We start from the raw sequence: 21,807 nt of genomic DNA on the forward strand, positions 1-21,807 counted from the left end.
AGCCAGCAGACTTGATGGTGTTAGATGCTAATTGTAAGATTCAGACTTTATAGGAAGAGTAATGAATTTTTGGAATGATTCTTTGAGATAATGGAGTGTACTTGTGTGGTGTACTTGTTTGAACAGGACCCACCCTTATTTGAAAAAACAATGTATATGTCAATATATACTACCTTTATAGATCTCTAGAATATATTTGGCTATATGGGACATTTTACAATATATTAAACTATTCTAAAATTTAGTGTGTACAGTATATGTTGACATATTTTTTCATGGGTCTGGGCAATTTAGAGAATAACTTTGAAGACAGGGGTGAAAGAAGTGAGGACTTAAAAAATAATGAATGTTAGAGAGGAAAAGAAAGAGGTAGAGCAAGGGATGGAGGGCCCACACCCTCAGTTTTGGGGCAACATTTGCTGCTATGTACTTTTGTTGTGTCCTGCTGTGTTCTTAGTAGAAACAGAAAGGCAGTGTACTTGGATGTAAATATTATTGTTATTTATTATGTGTACATATTTATTCAAATATATCAAGCTTATTACGTGTGAATAATTGAAGAGGATTATTATGAATTAATGAGACAGACATTTCCGCTTTTATTTTTTAAACTATATCAATATAAATATATAAATATATACATATATATGAAATCTTTTTAATTTTGATCTACTACATGGTACAGTACAACTGAAGCGATTGTTCAAAAACGAATATGTTCGATTTTTTGTGTGTTTCAACTCTTGTAATGTCTTAAAAGACAAAATGGTATCAAGTTTCTTTTTGTATTTATTTTGTGTTACTGAAAAATGGCTTGAAGAAAACATATCTTAGCAAATATTAATTTAATGATTAAAGATGTGATTAAATCTTGAATAACTCATTTTTTTGCCCACAGGGTGGTCACACATGCTCACTATGAATAAAGCTCAATACTCAATATCTGACTTTCAATTTTAAACATGTTGAAGTAGTTCTAATCTCTTATTAGAAATACAGTTGGCCAATCGTTGTGAAGTTAGGATAATTGAATACAGTTGGCCAATTACGCCCAATTTCAGTATTAGGATAGTATCGTGTAATATATTGATTATTGATTGATTGCATGATTTCACATTCATTTGAGCAACTGCGTAAGTAGGAAAACCCTGCCTTCCACATCTGCAGCATTCATTTAATATATACTAGGAGAGCGGTCTAGTGCACAGCTACTTCGACAAAGAGTTCGCTTTCGCTGACGCTACTATTTTTGTACCCGCACAGCGCCGTAGGTCAGAGCTCATCAGCGACCTTACAGACAAGGATGTTTCTGAAATGTCATAAAAAATGATATATATTTTTCCTTGTGCAAGATATTGCTATTATCGGTGAGTTTGCTTTGTTTTGTATATATGGCAAACTGCAACTGGCTAGTATTGTGGAATAAATTAGCTAGCTAATACAATTTATCATACTTAGCTAACGTTAGCTAGCAACTCATTCCAAAGTGGCTACCTGGTTAGTTAACTAGCTACTGAACTTCAGGGGAGAGCTCGCCAGTCTACTGTACTGTGTTCTTCTTTGCCACCAATGTTATAGCTTACCCGGCGTTATCAATTATGTATATTAATATCCTAACGTTAGTTAGCTATAGGAAACCCAGCTAGCTAGCTATATCCTGAACAAGATTCCACATGGCTCTCGTATAGGCTGTTCTGTTAATATGGATGAAGTAGAAATGTCATCTCTAGAATTGAAGCAGCATGCACATTACATTTTAGGAACAATATATCTATAGTTAGACCAACAACCTAATAATTCCTGCACATTCTCTGCCTTTCAGCTTCTGAGGTGGATGTCTGTGGGATCATTATGCCATATGGCTAGGCTACGCCATCTCTCCCTAGCCCTCCATAGGCAGTTCCTCAGAGCTCGGCATCTGCACAACGCTAATGGAGCACCTGAAACGGAGGGACTCGATGAGGAGGACGGGAGGGAAGGGGTACATCCCGGGGGCTACAGGTTACAGTACAACCCCTCCTCTTACTATCGGCCCCAGCATGACCCTGGAGCCTCCCTGAGCAGGTTGGAGATGGAGGAGCAGTGTCAGTCCACCGTCACCTCTGCCTTCAGGCAGCAGAGTAACCGCTACAGTATCAGCTCCTCACGCCGCCTATCCAGCACCAAGAACACTCTGCTGGACCTGGCCTTCAACAGAGGCACTGGGGCTAAGGCAGAAAGGGTACCCCCCTACCGCACAGAACCCCTAACCCCAGATGTCAAAGGCGACCCCCGTGCCTTCCAGACATGCCGCCCAGAGTACTCAGCCATGACCCTTGACCTGTCCCAGCGGCCTGCCCCAGTCCATTCCAAGCAGGCCTTTTTCCTGCTGCACAAAGTAACCATCCTGAAGGGCAGCATGGAGCCTGTGGACGTAACCGGTTTCCTCACCAAGCTTAGCCACCTGCACCCGGACCAGACACCTTTAGTGAGGGGTGACACGCGTTTCATCATGCTGCTCCGCTACTCAGTGGAAAACCTGAGTCACTTCAGCCACTCCCAGCTACTGAAGGTGCTAAGGTCTTTTGTTTGGCTGGGCCTGCCCCCCACTCACAGCATGCTGGGGCTGTATGAAGCTGAGCTGGGCCGCAGGGCCGGGGAGATGGGCCTCCACCAGCTGCTGTTGGCCGCAGATCTGTGGCGCTGCCTGGGGAGGTCTGTGCCTCAGTACCTGCAGTGCCTGTATGACTGCGCCAGCCTGCACTTAGGCCAGGTAGGTGTCCCTGAGATAGTCCAGCTTCTGTATGTGATGGGGGAGGGCAGGCACTGCCCCAAAGAGCTAGTTCACCCCTTAGAGCAGATACTGATGCGTCACCTGGACCAGCTGGAGCCAGAGGAGGTAGGTGCAGTGTGCCTGGGCCTGTTCAAGTCCCAGACAGCGCTCTCGGAAGGATCGGTGAACCGGCTGGTGGACAGGGCCCACTCGGTTGTGTATGAGATGAGTGACTTTGCCATGGTGAATGTGATGAAGCTGTTGCGTTTTAGCTACCTGGACCATCGGGCTTGGCTTGAGGTCATGGCGCATGAGGTGCCTCGCCGTGCCCCCAGCATGGGCGTCCAGGGTCTGATGCATGTGGCACTGGCCTGCTCGTCCCTGCATTACCGCAACGAACGCATCCTCCTGGCTGTTGCTGAGCGCCTGCCGTCGTTAGCGCCACACTGTCGGAGCAAAGACTCGGGCAAGCTGATATGGGCCTTTGGGACCCTAGGTGTCTTGCCCAGCCAGTGCCCTAACTTCTACCCCAGCCTCATTGAGGCCCTCCGGCAGAGAGAGGATGAGTTCCAGCGCTATCCTGAGCACCTCCTAACCGGCCTCCTCGGCCTGGCATTTATCTGTCAGCTCCCTGAGGACCTTGTGGCGTTAGCTTTGAGCCCCGAGTTTGTTAGGCTAGCCACCAGGTCCAAACAGCTGGATCTGAAGAAAGACTTGTTCACTCTGGATGGGACGGTGGCGTTGGAGCTGCCTCACTGGACTGGCCCGCGGCTGAGTAGAGAGCTGCGGGAGGAGACAACGGAGATTCTGTGGCGCTTTGCCCAGAAGGATGTGTGTCAGAAGGTTGAGGTCCTTGAGGCAGAGGCCGTGTTACGGGACCTTCTGGGTGGAGAGGAGTTTGTGAGCAAACGAATGATCCTGCCTCACACCCGCTCCATCGACCTGGAGGTGCATTTGAACCCTGTCGGACAGCCGCTACCTGTGACCTCAGTGCAGACATACCCCATTTCCTCCCAGGATTGGACAACTTCTTCTGGCTCTTCTACTCAGGGCTGGGAGAAGATCAACACAGGAGTCACTCTCACCGAGGACCTTTTGACTCAACTTACCAATGGCAGAAAGACCCCCCTTCCTCCAACCCAAGCTTCTCAGCTGCCCCTCCTCCGAAGGACAGAGCCGGATGAGGGAGGGGGGCTGTTCAGTGTGGGAGTCGACCTGACGGACGGGCTTGTGGGGACTCTGACCAAACGTAACAACCCAGGCCCACTCCCCAGTGATTCCCACAAAGCCTCCATAGCCCCCATCAGACTGGCCATCCAGGTGACGAACAGGAACCACTACTGCTACCGCTCTCCACAGCTGCTGGGGCTGCACGCCATGAAACGGAGGCAGCTGAAGCTGACTGGATACCGAGTGGTGGAGCTGCCTCACCGTGAGTGGTTCCCTCTGCTGAGGCGAACCCACGCTGAGAAACTGGCCTATATGCACTGTAAGGTTTACGGTACCCTTGACTGACGTGTTCACATGTTGAAGGGCTAGGTGGAGATGAACATTTTAGCTAACACCTATCCAGTGCTTTTAGATCTCTGAACACTGAAGTGGTAGAGGCTAGGAACCAAAATGAAACCAGGCCCAAGGCTTACCAGGACAGTTTTTTTTTTTTTTTTTAGTAAGCTTATGGGCAATCCTTGTTGAGAGGCTGTTGAATATAATGTCAGATTTTTACCTTGTCAGCTCGGGGAATCGATCCAGCAACCTTTCGGTTACTGGCCCAACACTCTAACCACGAGGCTGCCTGCCACCCCTAAACAGTGTGAGAGGTGTCAAAAATAAATGTTATGACTGCAAGATTTTGAACAGCAGCCAAACATGACTTCTGCATGTTCTTCATGTGTGGGATGGGACATTTTTTGTTGCTAGTCCTAAGCTAAATGGTAAAAGAGGATCTATTAAGCGAACGTAATGAATGAATACTTTGAATGTACAGTACATATCACTTCCCCACTGTTGACATGTTTGCAGTATTCCATTAAATGTTTGATGGTCCATTAAAAACCGCTTCAGAGAACTCATTTTAGTATCTTCTGTGTAATAACTCCGGGTGGTAGGCGACATACAGTACCTTCGGGAAGTATTCAGACCCCAGCTTTATTCTAAAATGGATTCAATTGTTTTTTCCCCCTCATTAATCTACAAACAATAGCCCATTTCTAAAAACAGTTTTTTATTAAAAGTAAAAAACAAAAGACATTACATTTACAGAAGTATTAAGACCCTATACTCAGTACTTTGTTTGATTGGGTTCAAGTCTGGTTTCTGGCTGGGCCACTCAAGGACATTCAAAGACTTGTCCCTAAGCTACCCCTGCATTGTCTTGGCTGTGTGCTTCGGGTCGCTGTCCTGTTGGAAGATGAACCTTCGCCCCAGTCTGAAGTTTAGCGCACTCTGGAGCAGGTTCATCAAGGACCTCTCTGTACTTTGCGCCGTTCATCTTTGCCTCGATTCTGACTAGTCTCCCAGTCACTGCCGCTGACAAACAACCCCGTAGCATGATGCCGTCACCACCATGCTTCACCGTAGGGATGGTGCCAGGTTTCCTCCAGACGTGACACTTTGCATTCAGGCCAAATAGTTCAATCTTGATTTCATCAGACTAAGAGATTACTTTTTCTAAGGGTCAAAGTCCTTTTTAGGTGCCTTTTGACAAACTCCAAGCGGGCTGTTGTGTATTTTACTGAAGAGTGGCTTCCGTCTGTCCACTCTACCATAAAGGCCTGATATGTGGAGTGCTGCAGAGATGGTTGCCTCCACAGATGAGCTTTGTCAGTGACCATCAGATTCTTGGTCACCTCCCTGACCAAGGCCCTTCTACCCCAATTGCTCAGTTTGGACTGGGTGGCCAGCTCTAGGAAGAGTCTTGGTGTTTCCAAACTTCTTCCATTTAAGAATGATGGATGACACTTTGTTCTTGTGGACCTTCAATGCTGCAGACATTTTTTGGTACCCTTTCCCAGATCTGTGCCTCGACACAATCCTGTCTCGGAGATCTACGGACAATTCCTTCGACCTCATTGCTTGGCTTTTGCTCTGACATGCACTGTCAACTGTGGGACCTTATATAGACAGGTGTGTGCCTTTCCAAATCATGTCCAATCAATTGAATTTGCCACAGATGGACTCCAAGTTGAAACATCTCAAGGATGATCAATGGAAACCGGCTGCACCTGAGCTCAATTTCGAGTCTCATAGCAAAGGGTCTGAATACTTTTTTTTGTTCGTATAAATTTGCAAACATTTCTGAAAACCCCATAACGACAAAGCAAAAACAGGTTTTGTGTGTAGATTGCCGAGGATTTTTTAAAATCCATTTTAGAATAAGGCTGAAACATAACAATGTGGGTGGGGTCAAGGGGTCTGATAACTTTCCGAAGGCACTGTAGCCTATCATTAGACTTTTTTCCCTTCGATTTTATTGGTTTTAAATATTGCGATATTTAACGGCATATAACCTTACGTTTTGTGCCATTTACCCCCAGTCCAGCTGTCTATACAGTATAGATATCTGATTCATGTCTACCACATATGTGATTTGGCCTAAAATGTTTTATTATAATTCGCCAACCCCTAAATCCAGCAGTTTTTTTTCTCCCAGCTATGTATTTCTGCTTCACTATGCACATGCATTCATGTATTTCATTTAATTAAGAAAAGTTGAGGTTTTCATGTTATTGAGTGGAGGCACATATGTGAAGGGTTTAAATTACCATTCATTAATGTTAATCAGGAATTCAAAGTAGGATCTTAAATCTAAAGCCCATGTGCCCTTTTGTACGTGCAGGAAATTAAAATATTCTTGATTGACTGTTCATACACCTGGTTCTCCAGATTTGAGTTATTAGTGTGTGAGTTTGTTTGCGTGTGGGTGAGAGTAATCGAAGGCCAAGCGTACAAAATTAAGAACACTAAACGATAATCAGAGGTGTGGGGCAACTTCATGACCAGAATTGATACGCCTTTATTTATCCAGTTGTGTTCTTGAGGCAGGAAGTATAAAAAGGGACAGCATGTGTTATTTATAGCAGATTTTCTATTCGCTACATGTCAACAACTATACATCCTTTACTTTGACAAAGTGTTTTAAATCAGAAAAAAATGACACAAGGCATGGCATGAACAATTACCGTAAAGGTTTTCACATTTGTCACAGCCATATTCTTCATTTCATGTGTTAATTTACAAAACACTAATGGCCCTTTTTAAAAGAGGCTATTCAGTCAAGAATATAGGTTGTGCCAAATCTTACAAAAGTCTCAACGCATCACTGTACATTTGACTCATGTCTCTCTGAATGAGGTCGTTCGAGTGTGACGGTGTTTCAATGTTTTCTCAATAGACCAAAGACTTCACGTCACAATGTCAGCTGTTTCTTATAGAGAGCAGGGTCAATCATTCTCTGAGTCTTTTGATACTTGGTGACCAACTGTTCTCCATCATGTTTACTCGTTCTATGAAGGTCAAAGCTTTTCAATGTCCCGTTGAAGGTGTCCTCGTAACTCAACAGCATGCACCAACACAATAAAAGTGTCCGTGCCCTTTGTCCACGTTTGTGTAAGCCAGCGGACCCACTGACCTGACTGACCAACTGTGGTTAAACCGGGGTCATCTGTACAATGCAAGACTATGTTAGCATGCCGAGCTAAAGCCTAGGCATTAGCTTTGGAGGCTAGAGCAAGTTGTCAGGTCTCAAGGAAAGGTTACTCATCATGCGATCGTAGTTCACTGAACCACCTGTTACATAACCAGACCTTAATTGGTCTGACCTGGTCAGGGAAAAACTCTGGCCCTATGCCCAATAACTGGAAGGAATGGAGGAAGGTGAACATTTCTACACACCAATTTGGCCTGTCATGCTGGGTTTCTCAATTGGCATTGCATAGCCTCAACGTGACAGAAATTGTGAAATTTTGCCATTGCGAAAGCTGTTATTTGTCACTTTGGAATGTGGTCACTAGTGAATTGTTTAACATGCTTTTGTCTTGCACTTGTCTCTTTTGCTTTCTGTGATTTAAGAGATTCTTAAGTGTCTTATCCTTTATCCTGCCCGTGTCTGCGTGCCTCACTCCGTGTCTATCCTCCACGTCAATATACCCTTCCTTTTCAGGAGGAGACGAAGCATGAGTCAGAACTGTCCTTGGAGAGGAAGATGTGATGTTCTTTTCTCCCTATAGCCATATCCACTACGTCTTGTGTTTGTTCCTCATGGATTCAAGTACTGACAATACATCTTTGCCAATATTGTTGCTTCAACCTACATACTGGAACTGAATAAATATGTCCTACCTTTGTATAAGCATTATACAGGATCAGCCATAGTAATATGGCACACTCTTGCTCAAGGGCACATTGACAGATTTTTCACCTTGTTGGCTCGGGTATTCGAACCAGCGACCTTTCGGGTTACTGGCCCAATGCTGTTTCTGCTAGGCTACCTCCCACCCTGTCATATGTCCGTCATGTGAATATTTTACATAGTATGTCGCTTATTTTTGAGGTATTGACATTAAGTGGGGATGTTTATGAACAAAATCATGAGAATGTTCAGGAAAAAAAGTGACTGAGATGTGTGTATTACGGACAGAATTTCATTCTCCAATATGGCAGTGGCATTTTTATTTTTTTCACCTTTATTTAACTAGGTGGGCTAGTTGAGAACAAGTTCTCATTTACAACTGCGACCTGGCCAAGATAAAGCAAAGCAGTGTGACACAAACAACAACACAGAGTTACACATGGAATAACAAACATACGTCAATAATACAATAGAAAAAGTCTATATACAGTATGTGCAATGAATAGGCCATAGTGGCTAAATAATTACAATATAGCAATTAAACATGAGGGATAAATGTGTAGAAGATGAGTGTCCAAGTTGAGATACTGGGGTGCAAAGGGTGCCAAATAAATAAAATAACAGTATGGAGATGAGGTAGTTGGATGGGCTATTTACAGATGGGCTATGTACAGGTGCAGTGATCTGTGAGCTGCTCTGACAGCTGGTGCGTAAAGCTAGTGCGGGAGATACGAGTCTCCAGCATCAGTGATTTTTGCAGTTTGTTTCAGTCATTGGCAGCAGAGAACTGGAAGGAAAGACTTCCGAAGGAGGAATGGGCTTTGGGGGTGACCAGTAAAATATACCTGCTGGAGCGCGTGCTGCTTTGGTGACCAGTGAGCTGAGATAAGGCGGGACTTTACCTAGCAAAGACTTATGACCTGGAGCTAGTGGGTTTGGCGACGAATATGAAGCGAGGGGCCAGCCAACAAGAGCATACAGGTTGCAGTGGTGGGTAGTATATAGGGCTTTGGTGACAAAACGGATGGCACTGTGATAGACTGCATCCAATTTGCTGAGTAGAGTGTTGGAGGCTATTTTGTAAATGACAGCCGAAGTCAAGGATCTGTAGGATTGTCAGTTTTACGAGGGTATGTTTGGCAGCATGAGTGAAGGATGCTTTGTTGCGAAATAGCAAGCTGATTCTAGATTTAATTTTGGATTGGAGATGCTTAATGTGAGTCTGGAAGGAGAGTTGTATGGCATTGAAGCTCGTCTGGAGGTTTGTTAACACAGTGTCCAAAGAAGGGCCAGAAGTATAGAGAATGGTGTCGTCTGCGTAGAGGTCACCAGCCGCAAGAGCGACATCATTGATGTATACAGAGAAAAGAGGCGGCCCAAGAATTGAACCCTGTGGCACCCCCATAGAGACTGCCAGAGGTCCGGACAACAGGCCCTCCCATTTGACACACTGAACTCTGTCTGAGAAGTAGTTGGTGAACCAGACGAGGCAGTCATTTGAGAAACCAAGGCTGTTGAGTCTGCCGATAAGAATGTGGTGATTGTCAGAGTCGTCGATAGCCTTGGCCAGGTCGATGAATACAGCTGCACAGTATTGTCTCTTATCGATGACGATTATGATATCGTTTAGGACCTTGAGCGTGGCTGAGGTGCACCATGCCCAGATTGGAAACCAGATTGCATAGCGGAGAAGGTACGGTGGGATTCGCAATGGTCGGTAATCTGTTTGTTAACTTGGCTTTCGATGACCTTAGAAAGGTAGGGTAGGATAGATATAGGTCTGTAGCAGTTTGGGTCTGGAGTGTCTCCCCCTTTGAAGAGGTGGATGACCGCGGCAGCTTTCCAATCTTTGGGGATCTCAGACGATACGAGAGGTTGAACAGGCTAGTAATAGGGGTTGCAACAATTTTGGCGGATAATTTTTTTAAAGAGAGGGTCCAGATTGTCTAGCCCGACTGATTTGTAGGGGTCCAGATTTTGCAGCTCTTTCAGAACATCAGCTATCTGGATTTTTATTTATTCTATAAAACAGATTTACCAAGTGTTTGCACTACCATGTACACGTTTGTCTGTTTAAGCTAGAGATATCTGGGTTATTTGAATAGGCTGCGTCTTCCACCGCATCTGCCGATGTTGGCCTTTTGCATCTGCAGTGGAAGGTGGCAGAGCTACAGCAGTTTGTCAGACCAGGATATATCCTGAAAATCGGTCTTCTCACGAAAACGTCAATAGAGTCCAAACAGTTTGGGCTACACACTAATATGACCCCTTTAAAGATGAGACTCATGAACACGATGGTGTTCTCCGTTTTGCTCTATGACCCCCACCACTGTCATAGGACTCGTCTGAAGGTAATTCGGTACTGTGCCAAAAAATCTGTGAAAGTGAATAGGGCATTTCCACGTCGAAGGTATACGGTTTATTCCACAGTAGAAACATATTCCTGATCTTTCTTATCTCCGATATAGGACAGACATTTCAAAACATACACATGACCAAAAGTATGTGGACACCTGCTTGTCGAACATCTCATTCCAAAATTATGGGCATTAATATGGAGTTGGTCCCCCCCTTTGCTGCTATAATAGTCTCCACTTTTCTGGGAAGGCTTTCCACTAGATGTTGGAATATTGCTAGGGGACTTGCTTCCATTCAGCCACAAAGGCATTAGTGAGGTCGGGCACTGATGTTGGGCGATTAGGCCTGGCTTGCAGTTGGCGTTCCAATTTATCCCAAAGATGTTCAATGTGGTTGAAGTCAGGAATCTGTGCAGGCCAGTCAAGTTCTTCCACATCGATCTCAACAAATAATTTCTGTATGGACCTCGCTTTGTGCACTGTCATACTGAAACAGGAAAGGGCCTTCCCCAAACTGTTGCCACAAAGTTGGAAGCACAAAATTAGTCTAGAATGTCATTGTATGCTATAGTGTTAAGGGTTCCCTTCACTGGAACTAAGGGCCTAGCACGAGCAATGAAAAACAACCCCAGACCATTATTTCTCCACCAAACTTTACAGTTGGCACTATGCATTCGGGTAGATAGCGTTCTTCTGGCTTCCGCCAAACCCAGATTTGTCCATCAGACTGCCAGATGCTGAAGCTTGATTCATCACTCCAGTGAATGCGTTTCCACTGCTCGGCCATGGAAACCCATTTCATGAAGCTCCCGACGAACAGTTATTGTGCTGACGTTGCTTCCTGAGGCAGTTTGGAACTTGTTAATGAGTATTGAAGACAGACTATTTTTACATGCTTCAGCACTCTGTGGTCCCGTTCTGTGAGCTTGTGTGGCCTACCACTTTGCGACTGAGCCGTTGTTGCTCTTAGACGTTTCCACTAAACAATAAAAGCACATGCAGTTGACTAGGGCAGAAATTTGACGAGTTAACTTGTTGGAAAGGTGGCATCCTATGACGGTGCCATGTTGAAAGTCACTGAGCTATTCAGTAAGGCCATTCTACTGCCAATGTTTGTCTATGGAGATTGCATGGCTGTGTGCTCGATTTTATACACCTGTCAGCAATGGGTGTGGCTGAAATAGCCAAATACACTAATCTGAAGGAGTGACAACATACTTTTGTATATATAGCGTACTTCCTTTTCATTTTTTTTTTGACTATCCTTGTATGATTCTGTTATTCAATAGGTTTCTATGGGCTAATAACAGGAAGACCAAATTCAATATTTCATATACAGAACCAGTCAATAGTTTGGACACCTACTCATACAAGGGTTTTTCTTTATTATGACTATTTTCTACATTGTAGAATAATAGTGAAGACAACACAACACAAAATAATACATATGGAATCATGTAGTAACCAAAAAAAGTGTTAAATCAAAATATATTTGAGATTCTTCAAAGTAGCCTCCCTTTGCCCTGATGACAGCTTTGTACACTCTGGCATTCTCTCAACCAGCTTCATGAGGTAGTCACCTGGAATGCTTTTCCAACAGTCCCACATCTGCTGAGCACTTATTGGCTGCTTTTCCTTCACTCTGCGGTCCAACTCATCCCAAACCATCTCAATTGGATTGAGGTCGGGTGATTGTGGAGGCCAGGTTATCTGATGCAGCACTCATCACTTTCCTTGGACACATAGCCCTTACATAGCCTGGAGGTGTGTTTTGTGTCATTGTCCTGTCAAAAAACAAATGATAATCAGGCCTTTATGGTTGGAACATAAGCCTATGTGGCCACATTATATAGGAGAATGATGATCGGCAACAGACAACGCATCAGAAGTAAAAAATACAGCCAGACTGGCCTGCTACTGTGCCATTCTATAATCTGTCGACCCACAACTGATCCAAATGGAATGAAACATAAAAATGAGAGGGCTTTCACAGCATTATTAAAATTATATTTTAATGCAATTATAGTTCCTGAGTGGCACAGCGGTCTAAGGCACTGCATGCATCTCAGTGCAAGAGGTGTCACTACAGTTCCTGGTTCGAATACAGGCTGTATCGCATCCGGCCGTGATTGGGAGTTCCATAGGGCGTCGCCAGGATAGGCCGTCTTTGTAAATAAGAATTTGTTCTTAAATTTGTTTTTAAATGCAGAATTGGAGTGTTGTTGGTTAGTCTAGGTATGATAAGTTTATTGTCCCAAAATAGGATCAATAGGGGAGCTTTTTGAACTGTCTTGACTGTTATTTCATGCGCAATGACGCACCTGGCCTCTCGGCTGCCAATTAGATTTGTGAAGATTTGAAATATTTTATGTGTGGTATGATTGCTAGTTAACGTATTGCAGATATTGACTAAAGCCACTATAGTTTACTATATGGTGCTTTTGTAAAGTATTTAGATACCTTGACCTTTTCCACTTTTTGTTGTTACAGCCTTATTCTAAAATTAATGAAATTGTTTTTTTCCTCAGCAATCTACACACAATACTCCATAATGACAAAGCAAAAACAGGTTTTAGACATTTTTGCAAATGTATAAAAATAGAAAAAAACAGATATCACATTTACATAAGTATTCAGACCCTTTACTTAGTACTTTGTTGAAGAACCTTTGGTAGTGATTACAGCCTTGAGTCTTCTTGGGTATGACAAGCTACAAGCTTGGCACCACTGCATTTGGGGAGTTTCTCCCATTCTTCTCTGCAGATCCTCTCAAGCTCTGTCAGGTTGGATGGGGTGCGTCGCTGCACAGATCATTTCAGGTCTCTCCAGAGATGTTCGATTGAGTTCAAGTCCGGGCTCTGGCTGGGCCATTCAAGGACATTCAGAGACTTGTCCCGAAGCCACTCCTGCGTTGTCTTGGATGTGTGCTTAGGGTCGTTGTCCTGTTGGAAAGTGAACCTTTGCCCCAGTCTGAGGTCCTGAGCGCTCTGGAGCAGGTTTTCATCAAGGATGTCTCTGTACTTTTCTCTGTCCATCTTTCCCTTGATCCTAACTAGTCTCCCAGTTCCTGCCGCTGAACAACATCCCCACAGCATGATGCTGCCACCACCATGCTTCACAGTAGGGATGGTGCCTATTTTCCTCCAAACAGGTTTTTAGTACCAAAAGTCCACTTGGCAATCGGGCCAAAGAGTTCAATCTTCATTTCATCAGACCAAATAAACTTTTTTCTCATGGTCTGAGAGTCTTTTGGTGCCTTTTGGCAAACTTCAAGCGGGCTGTCATGTGCCTTTTACTGAGGAGTGTCTTCCTTCTGTCCACTCTACCATAAAGGCCTAGTTGGTGGAGTTCTGCAGAGATGGTTGTTCTTCTGGAAGGTTCTCCCATTTTGACAGAGTAACTCTGGAGCACTGTGAGAGTGACCATCAGGTTCTTGGTCACCTCCCTGACAAAGGCCCTTCTCCCCGATTGCTCAGTTTGGCCCGGGTGGCCAGCTCTAGGAAGAGTCTTGGGGGTTTCAAATGTCTTCAATTTAAGAATGATGGAGGCCACTGTGTTATTGGGAACATTCAATGCTGCAGACATTTTTTTGGTACCCTTCCCCAGATCTGTGCCTTGACACAATCCTATCTCAGTGCTCTACAGACAATTCCTTCGACCTCATGGCTTGGTTTTTGCTCTGACATGCACTGTCAACTTCGGGACCTTATGTAAACAGGTGTGCCTTTCCAAATCATGTCCAATCAATTGAATTTACCTGAGATGAGATGCATGCAGTGCCTTAGACCGCTGTGCCACTCGGGAACTATAATTGCATTAAAATATAATTTTAATAATGCCGTGAAAGCCCTCTTATTCACAGCAAAGTGTCTGAGTACTTATGTAAATAACGTATGTTTTTATTTGTAATACATTTGCAAACATTTCAAAAAACCTGTTATCACTTTGTCATTATGAGGTATTATGTGTAGATCAATGAGGGGGAAAAAAATTATTTAATCCATTTCAGAATAAGGCTGTAACGTAACAAAATGTGGAAAAAGTCAAGAGGTCTGAATACTTTACAAATGCACTTTAGATAGAGGGCAGGATAGACAGTTGACTATGTTGACCTGTGGTATAGTAAGCACATGGAAAAGAGTAGTGCATAGGGGAAGTACCAAAACACATTTATAGGGGAGGCACATGCAAGCAGGTGAGGACATTATATCGTAAAATCTGCAAATGTAAATCACGGGAAAAAAGCACTACCCTCCTCTGTGCTCAATAAAAAAACAACAAAAAGTTACGACAACCCTCCCCTATTTTGGACCAGACCAGACCCCACCCCAGTAAATGTTGAACTGTCCCTTGCTAACCAATCTTACTCTGTATTAAATTATGTCATCAACCCCATACATCATGTTCCTTTGATCAAGGCCTTTGGTCACCTTGGTTGGGGTTCAAAGGTTAAACAGGCACAATAGAGAGCGGGGAACAAAATGTATTCATTAATCTTTAAAATCATTCTCTGTGAGATTGCCAATGTGGTTCAAGGGCCCATCCAACTAAGGTTAGTTCCTTCAGTTGCCTTGAAGGAAATTAGTAAATTCCTGAGCAAAGACCATGCTTTATGTGTTGTGGCCTTTAAAGCCTATTGGATATTTGCTGTCATTATCCATCCACTATCTAGAGTTAGCTCTGCACAATGTCAACAAAGTACTAATGAAAAATAAATGTTTTTTGGGAGTTGTGAAGTTAAACGTTTTATACCAGATTTAAACATTTCATATCTCTCTCTGGTTCTATTTCAGCTAGCTACATACAGTTGCAAGAAGAAGTATGTGATCCCTTTGGAATTACCTGGAATTCTACATAAATTGGTCATATTTGATCTGATCATCTAGATCACAACAATAGACAAACACAGTCTGCTTAAACTAATAACACACACAAACAATTATATGTTTTCATGTCTTGATTGAACACACCGTGTAAACATTTACAGTGCAGGGTGGGGAAAGTATGTGAACCCTTGGATTTAATAACTGGTTGACCCTTTGGCAGTAAGAAACTCAACCAACAGAATTTTGGACCATTCATCTTTACAAAACTGTTTCAGTTCAGCAATATACTTAGGATGTCTGGTGTGAACCGCTCTTGAGGTCATGCCACAGCATTTTAAAATCAGGTTGAGGTCAGGACTCTGACTGGGCCACTCCAGAAGGCGTATTTTCTTCTGTTGACACCATTTTGTTGTTGATTTACTTCTGTGTTTTGGGTCGTTGTCCTGTTGAACTTCAATTGGCGGACAGATAGCCTTACATTCTCCTGCAAAATGTCTTGATAAACTTGGGAATTCATTTTTCAAATCAAATTTTATTTGTCACATACACATGGTTAGCAGATGTTAATGCGAGTGTAGCGAAATGCTTGTGCTTCTAGTTCCGACCATGCAGTAACATCTAACAAGTAATCTTACCTAACAATTTCCTTATACACACAAGTGTAAAGGAATTAATAAGAATATGTACATAAAAATATATGAATGATGATGGCCGAACTGCATAGGCAAGATGCAGTAGATGGTAGAGTACAGTATATACATATGAGATGAGTAATGTAGGGTATGTAAACATTATATAAAGTGGCATTGTTTAAAGTGGCTAGTGATGCATTTATTACATCAAGATGCAGTAGATGGTATAGAGTACAGTATACACATATGAGATCAGTAATGAAGGGTATGTAAACATTATATAAAGTGGCATTGTTTAAAGTGGCTAGTGATACATTTATTACATCAATGTTCCATTATTAAAGTGGCTGGAGTTGAGTCAGTATGTTGGCAGCAGCCACTCAATGTTAGTGATGGCTGTTTAACAGTCTGATGTCCTTGAGATAGAAGCTGTATTTCAGTCTCTCGGTGCCCGCTTTGATGCACCTGTACTGACCTCGCCTTCTGTATGATAGCGGGGTGAACAGGCAGTGGCTCGGGGGGTTGTTGTCCTGGATGATCTTTTTGGCCTTCCTGTAACATCGGGTGGTGTAGGTGTCCTGGAGGGCAGGTAGTTTGCCCCCGGTGATGCGTTGTGCAGACCTCAATACCCTCTGGAGAGCCTTACGGTTGTGGGCGGAGCAGTTGCCGTACCAGGCGGCGATGCTCTCGATTGTGCATCTATAAAGGTTTGTCAGTGTTTTTGGTGACAAGCCGAAATTCTTCAGCCTCCTGAGGTTGAAGAGGCGCTGCTGCGCCTTCTTCACCACGCTGTCTGTGTGGGTGGACCATTTCAGTTTGTCTGTGATGTGTATGCCGAGGAACTTAAAACTTTCCACCCTCTCCACTACTGTCCCGTCGATGTGGATAGGGGGCTGCTCCCTCTGCTGTTTCCTGAAGTCCACAATCATCTCTTTTGTTTTGTTTTGTTGACATTGAGTGTGAGGCTATTTTCCTGACACCACACTCCGAGGGCCCTCACCTCCTCCCAGTAGGTCATCTCGTCGTTGTTGGTAATTAAGCCTACCACTGTAGTGTCGTCTGCAAACTTGATGATTGAGTTGGATGCCACGCAGTCGTGGGTGAACAGGGTGTACAGGAGAGGGCTGAGAACCCACCCTTATGGGGCCCCAGTGTTGAGGATCAGCGGGGTGGAGATGTTGTTACCTACCCTCACCACCTGGGGGCGGCCCGCCAGGAAGTCCAGGACCCAATTGCACAGGGCGAGGTCGAGACCCAGACCCTCTTGTCCAGATTGGTTAGGGCAGTGTGCAGTGTGATTACGATTGCATCGTCTGTGGACCTATTGGGGCGGTAAGCAAATTGGAGTGGGTCTAGGGTGTCAGGTAGGGTGGAGGTGATATGGTCCTTGACTAGTCTCTCAAAGCACTTCATGATGACGGAAGTGAGTGCTATGGGGCGTTAGTCATTTAGCTCAGTTACCTTAGTTTTCTTGGGAACAGGAACGGAATGGTGACCCTCTTGAAGCATGTGGGAACAGCAGACTGGGATAAGGATTGATTGAATATGTCACACCAGCCAGCTGGTCTGCGCATGCTCTGAGGACGCGGCCTGGGATGCCGTCTGGGCCTGCAGCCTTGCGAGGTTTAACACGTTTAAATGTTTTACTGCACTGAAAGGGAGCCCACGGGTTTTGATAGTGGGCCGTGTCAGTGGAACTGTATTGTCCTCAAAGCGAGCAAAGAAGTTGTATAATTTGTCTGGGAGCAAGACATCGTGGTCGGCGACGGGGCTGGTTTTTCTTTTGTAATCCGTGATTGACTGTAGACCCTGCCACATACCTCTCATGTCTGAGCCGTTGAATTGCGACTCTACTTTGTCTCTATACTGACGCTTAGCTTGTTTGTTTGCCTTGCAGAGGGAATAGCTACACTGTTTGTATTCGGTCATGTTTCTGGTCACCTTGCCCTGATTAAAAGCAGTGGTTCGCACTTTCAGTTTTGCGCAAATGCTGCCATCAATCCACGGTTTCTGGTTGGGGAATATTTTAATAGACGCTGTGCATCGGTACAACATCACCGATGCACCGATGCACTTGCTAATAAACTCACTCACCAAATCAGCGTATTCATCAATGTTGTTGTTCGACGCTATGCGGAACATATCCCAGTCCACGTGATGGAAGCAATCTTGAAGCGTGGAATCCGATTGGTCGGACTAGCGTTGAACAGACCTGAGCACGGGTGCTTACTGTTTTAATTTCTGTCTATAGGCTGGGAGCAACAAAATGGAGTCGTGGTCAGCTTTTCCGAAAGGAGGGCGGGGGAGGGCCTTATATGCGTCGCGGAAGTTAGAATAACAATGATCCAGTGTTTTGCCAGCCCGGGTCGCGCAATCGATATGCTGGTTAAATTTAGGGAGCCTTGTTTTCAGATTAGCCTTGTTAAAATCCCCAGCTACAATAAATGCAGCCTCAAGATATGTGGTTTCCGTCAATGATAGCAAGCTCTCCAGGCCCTAAGGCAGCAAAGCAGCCCCATACCATGATGCTCCCTCTACCATACTTTACAGTTGAGATGAGGTTTTGATGTTGGTGTGCTGTGCCTTTTTCTCTCCACACGTATTGTTGTGTGTTCCTTCCAAACAACTTAACTTTAGTTTAATCTGTCCACAGAATATTTTGCCATAAGCGCTGTGGAACATCCAGGTGCTCTTTTGCTAACTTCAGACGTGCAGAAATGTTTGTTTTTTTGGACAACAGTGGCTTCTTCTGTGGTGTCCTCCCATGACCACCATTCTTGTTTAGTGTTTTACGTATCGTAGACCCGTCAACAGAGATGTTAGCATGTTTCAGAGATTTCTGTAAGTCTTTAGCTGACACGCTAGGATTCTTCTTAACCTCATTGAGCATTCTGCACTGTGCTCTTTGTAGGATGGCCACTCCTAGCGAGAGTAGCAATAGTGCTCAACTTTCTCCATTTATAAACAATTTGTCTTACTGTGGACTGATGAACATCAAGGCTTTAGAGATACTTTTGTAACCCTTTCCAGCTTTATGCAAGTCAATAATTCTTAATCTTAGGTCTTCTGAGATCTATTTTGTTCAAGACATGGTTCACATCAGGCAATGCTTCTTGTGAATAGCAAATTCACATTTTGTGAGTATTTTTTATAGGGCATGGCAGTTCTAACCAACTTCTCCAATCTCGTCGTATTGATTGGACTCCAGGTTAGCTGACTCCAATAAGCTTTTGGAAAAGTCATTATCCCTAGGGGTTCACATACTTTTTCCAACCTACACTGTGAATGTTTAAATGATGTATTCCATATAGATGAGTAAAATACAATAATTTGTGTGTTTTTAGTTTAAGCACACTGTGTTTGTCTGTTGTGACTAAGATGAAGATCAGAAATGCAGGTATTTCCAAAGGGTTCACATACTTTTTTTTGCCACTGTAACTGGAAGGTAACCAGAATATCTTTCCTTCTTTCACTGCATTTGGGGCAGCAGGTAGCCTAGTGGTTAGAATGTTGGGCCAGTAACCGAAAGGTTTCTAGATCGAATCCCCAAGCTGACAATGTACAAATCTGTCATTATGAACAAGGCAGTTAACCCACTGTTCCTTGGCCATCATTGTAAATAAGAATTTGTTCTTCACTGACTTGCCTAGTTAAATTTTAAAAATACAATTTCACTGCACTCAGAGACAACTGAATAAATGCGCTAAAGGAGTCAATAGAATGCAGATGTTCCGTTGACCAGATTGGAGCACATTCAACAAATCTGATCTAACAAAGTGGATATTTGTCAAATCCGTCATGATTGATGTATTGTAACAGTCCCATAATGTGGTTACTTAAGTCCGATTTGTCTGTTTTCGCTGCATAACATGTAGAAGTTCTCTTTTCAGGTTTAGTATAAGTGACTGCTAAATGCTAACTCCCGTTTTTATAAACTGGTTAGCAAAGCTACCATACAGAAATCAGTGGTGGTAGTCAAATTCAGTTTGTTAAAGGATTTTTATGAATAATGACTAAATTATGTTTACATTTAAATCAGAACGAAAACTAAACAGAATACTACTATGTTACTGTATGGATGTATGAATCTTATTATAATCATAATACTGAATGTAATGTGTATAGTTTTCGTCAAGAATTAGAAGGACTTTCTGTTCCTTGTTAGAAACTAATGGAGCTATCGTCAGACTGGCTGGAATGCTGTGTTCCTTACAGGACATCCTGTCTCTACCCAGGGAGGGGAGAGACCTTGGGCTAGTAGTAGATTGTTTAACAGGTGGCAGACAATGTGGGAAGGCTTGTGAACTATATTGCCATTGTATCTGAGAGGAGAGACATTTATGATGAAATAGTAGGTATATAAACTAACGTACATGATTTTATATGTAGTACTCTCGAGAATAAATGCTATTGATTGATTTTGAGACTGGTTTCTGTCCATTTTATGCAAATAAGTATCTCCAAATTCTTAGAAATGGGCAGAGTGTTTTAATTGAATTGGTTGGTGAACATATAGGAATGAAATTCCTTTAACAAGTTTGAACTGTAATGCAGTTGATTGGTAAGAATGACCTGAACATGTGTTTAGGGTTGACATCCATACAAGCATTATACTCCGATCTTCACCTCAACAGTGTGAAATACACATTATTAATAAATATTCTAAATGTAGGCAAATTTTACTAGGGGGGCAATAAGGAGACAGACTCAGGGTCTTTCCCCCACGTGTTTCCATTGTTTTGGTCGAGTTCGATTGACCTCTTTACCGCATCTATACAAGAAAGCGTGCTTTTCTGATCTTGTCTAGTACTTCTAAAACTCTCTAATATGCGTGACGCAGGGTTTAGTTTCTTGGCAATGACATTGTCTAGGCCACAAGCAACATGGTTAAAGGTGGGCATGACGCATTTATTCAATTACGTCCCGATTTCATAACTACTTTGTTTCCTATGTCCTTCTCAAAGCAGAGGACGTGTGCCAGAGGCCGCTGGTCCTTTTAAGTGGATTGTCAAATTGAAATGAAGTGTGTCATGACATAGAGTCACTGAAGGATGGGGAGGGAGTTATAGAAGAGGCTGTTTGCAAAGTTTCCAGCTCTGTGCTCAAGGTTCAGAAACAAATAGACTATTGTGGAACGGAAATCAAATTTTCATATACAGTGAATAATTTCAATGACAGGGCTTCATGATAGACAACAGATTGTTCACATGAAAACCATGATAAAGGGCAGGAAAAATAGGTTGACTTTGGGCTCTATTCAATCAGATCCACTTTAGCCTATGTAACAGTATAGACTTTACGTCCTTCCCCTCGCCCCGACCTGGGCGCGAACGAGGGACGCTCTGCACACATCAACAGTCACCCTCGAAGCATCGTTAGCCATCGCTCCACAAAAGCAGCGGCCCTTGCAGAGCTGCGAGGGGAACCACTACTTCAAGGTCTCAGAGCATGTGACATCACCGATTGAAACGCCACTAGCACGCACCTACGCTAAAGCTAGCCATTTCACATCGGCTACACCTACATCTGCATAGCGGATGTTTAGGCTGTGTCAGAGGCGGAACTGCGTTAGAGCTATCAAATCCGCAAGTGGCTCCTGACATTAGCTTATACCTAAAGCCAACATTGCCATTGGCTGCACGGAGTTGCATTAACAGAAATCCCATGCAGCCTTGTTTACAAGTTTGAACACTGGAAGGTGAGATGTAATTTACACCATGACTTAGATGATATACAGTGCCTTGCGAAAGTATTCGCCCCCCTTGAGCTTTGCGACCTTTTGCCACATTTCAGGCTTCAAACATAAAGATATAAAACTGTATTTTTTTGTGAAGAATCAACAACAAGTAGGACACAATCATGAAGTGGAACGACATTTATTGGATATTTC

General features: G+C 43.5%; 1 protein-coding gene across 1 annotated transcript; it reads left to right on the forward strand.

Annotated features, from left to right (window-relative positions):
- The first annotated feature begins 1,203 nt into the window (after nt 1-1,203).
- LOC110509839 (FAST kinase domain-containing protein 5, mitochondrial) lies at nt 1,204-4,807 on the forward strand. Its single transcript, XM_021590974.2, has 2 exons — nt 1,204-1,367; nt 1,823-4,807. The coding sequence occupies exon 2, from the start codon at nt 1,835-1,837 to the stop codon at nt 4,265-4,267; it is 2,433 nt and encodes an 810-aa protein (XP_021446649.2). The 5' UTR covers nt 1,204-1,367; nt 1,823-1,834; the 3' UTR covers nt 4,268-4,807.
- Nucleotides 4,808-21,807: the final 17,000 nt, after the last annotated feature.

Source organism: Oncorhynchus mykiss, chromosome Y (genome assembly GCF_013265735.2).
Source record: "Oncorhynchus mykiss isolate Arlee chromosome Y, USDA_OmykA_1.1, whole genome shotgun sequence".
NCBI lineage: Eukaryota > Metazoa > Chordata > Actinopteri > Salmoniformes > Salmonidae > Oncorhynchus > Oncorhynchus mykiss.

Coding starts and splice junctions, on each gene's coding strand:
- LOC110509839 (XM_021590974.2), top strand. CDS start 1,835: ATGTCTGTGGGATCATTATGCCATATGGCTAGGCTACGCCATCTCTCC.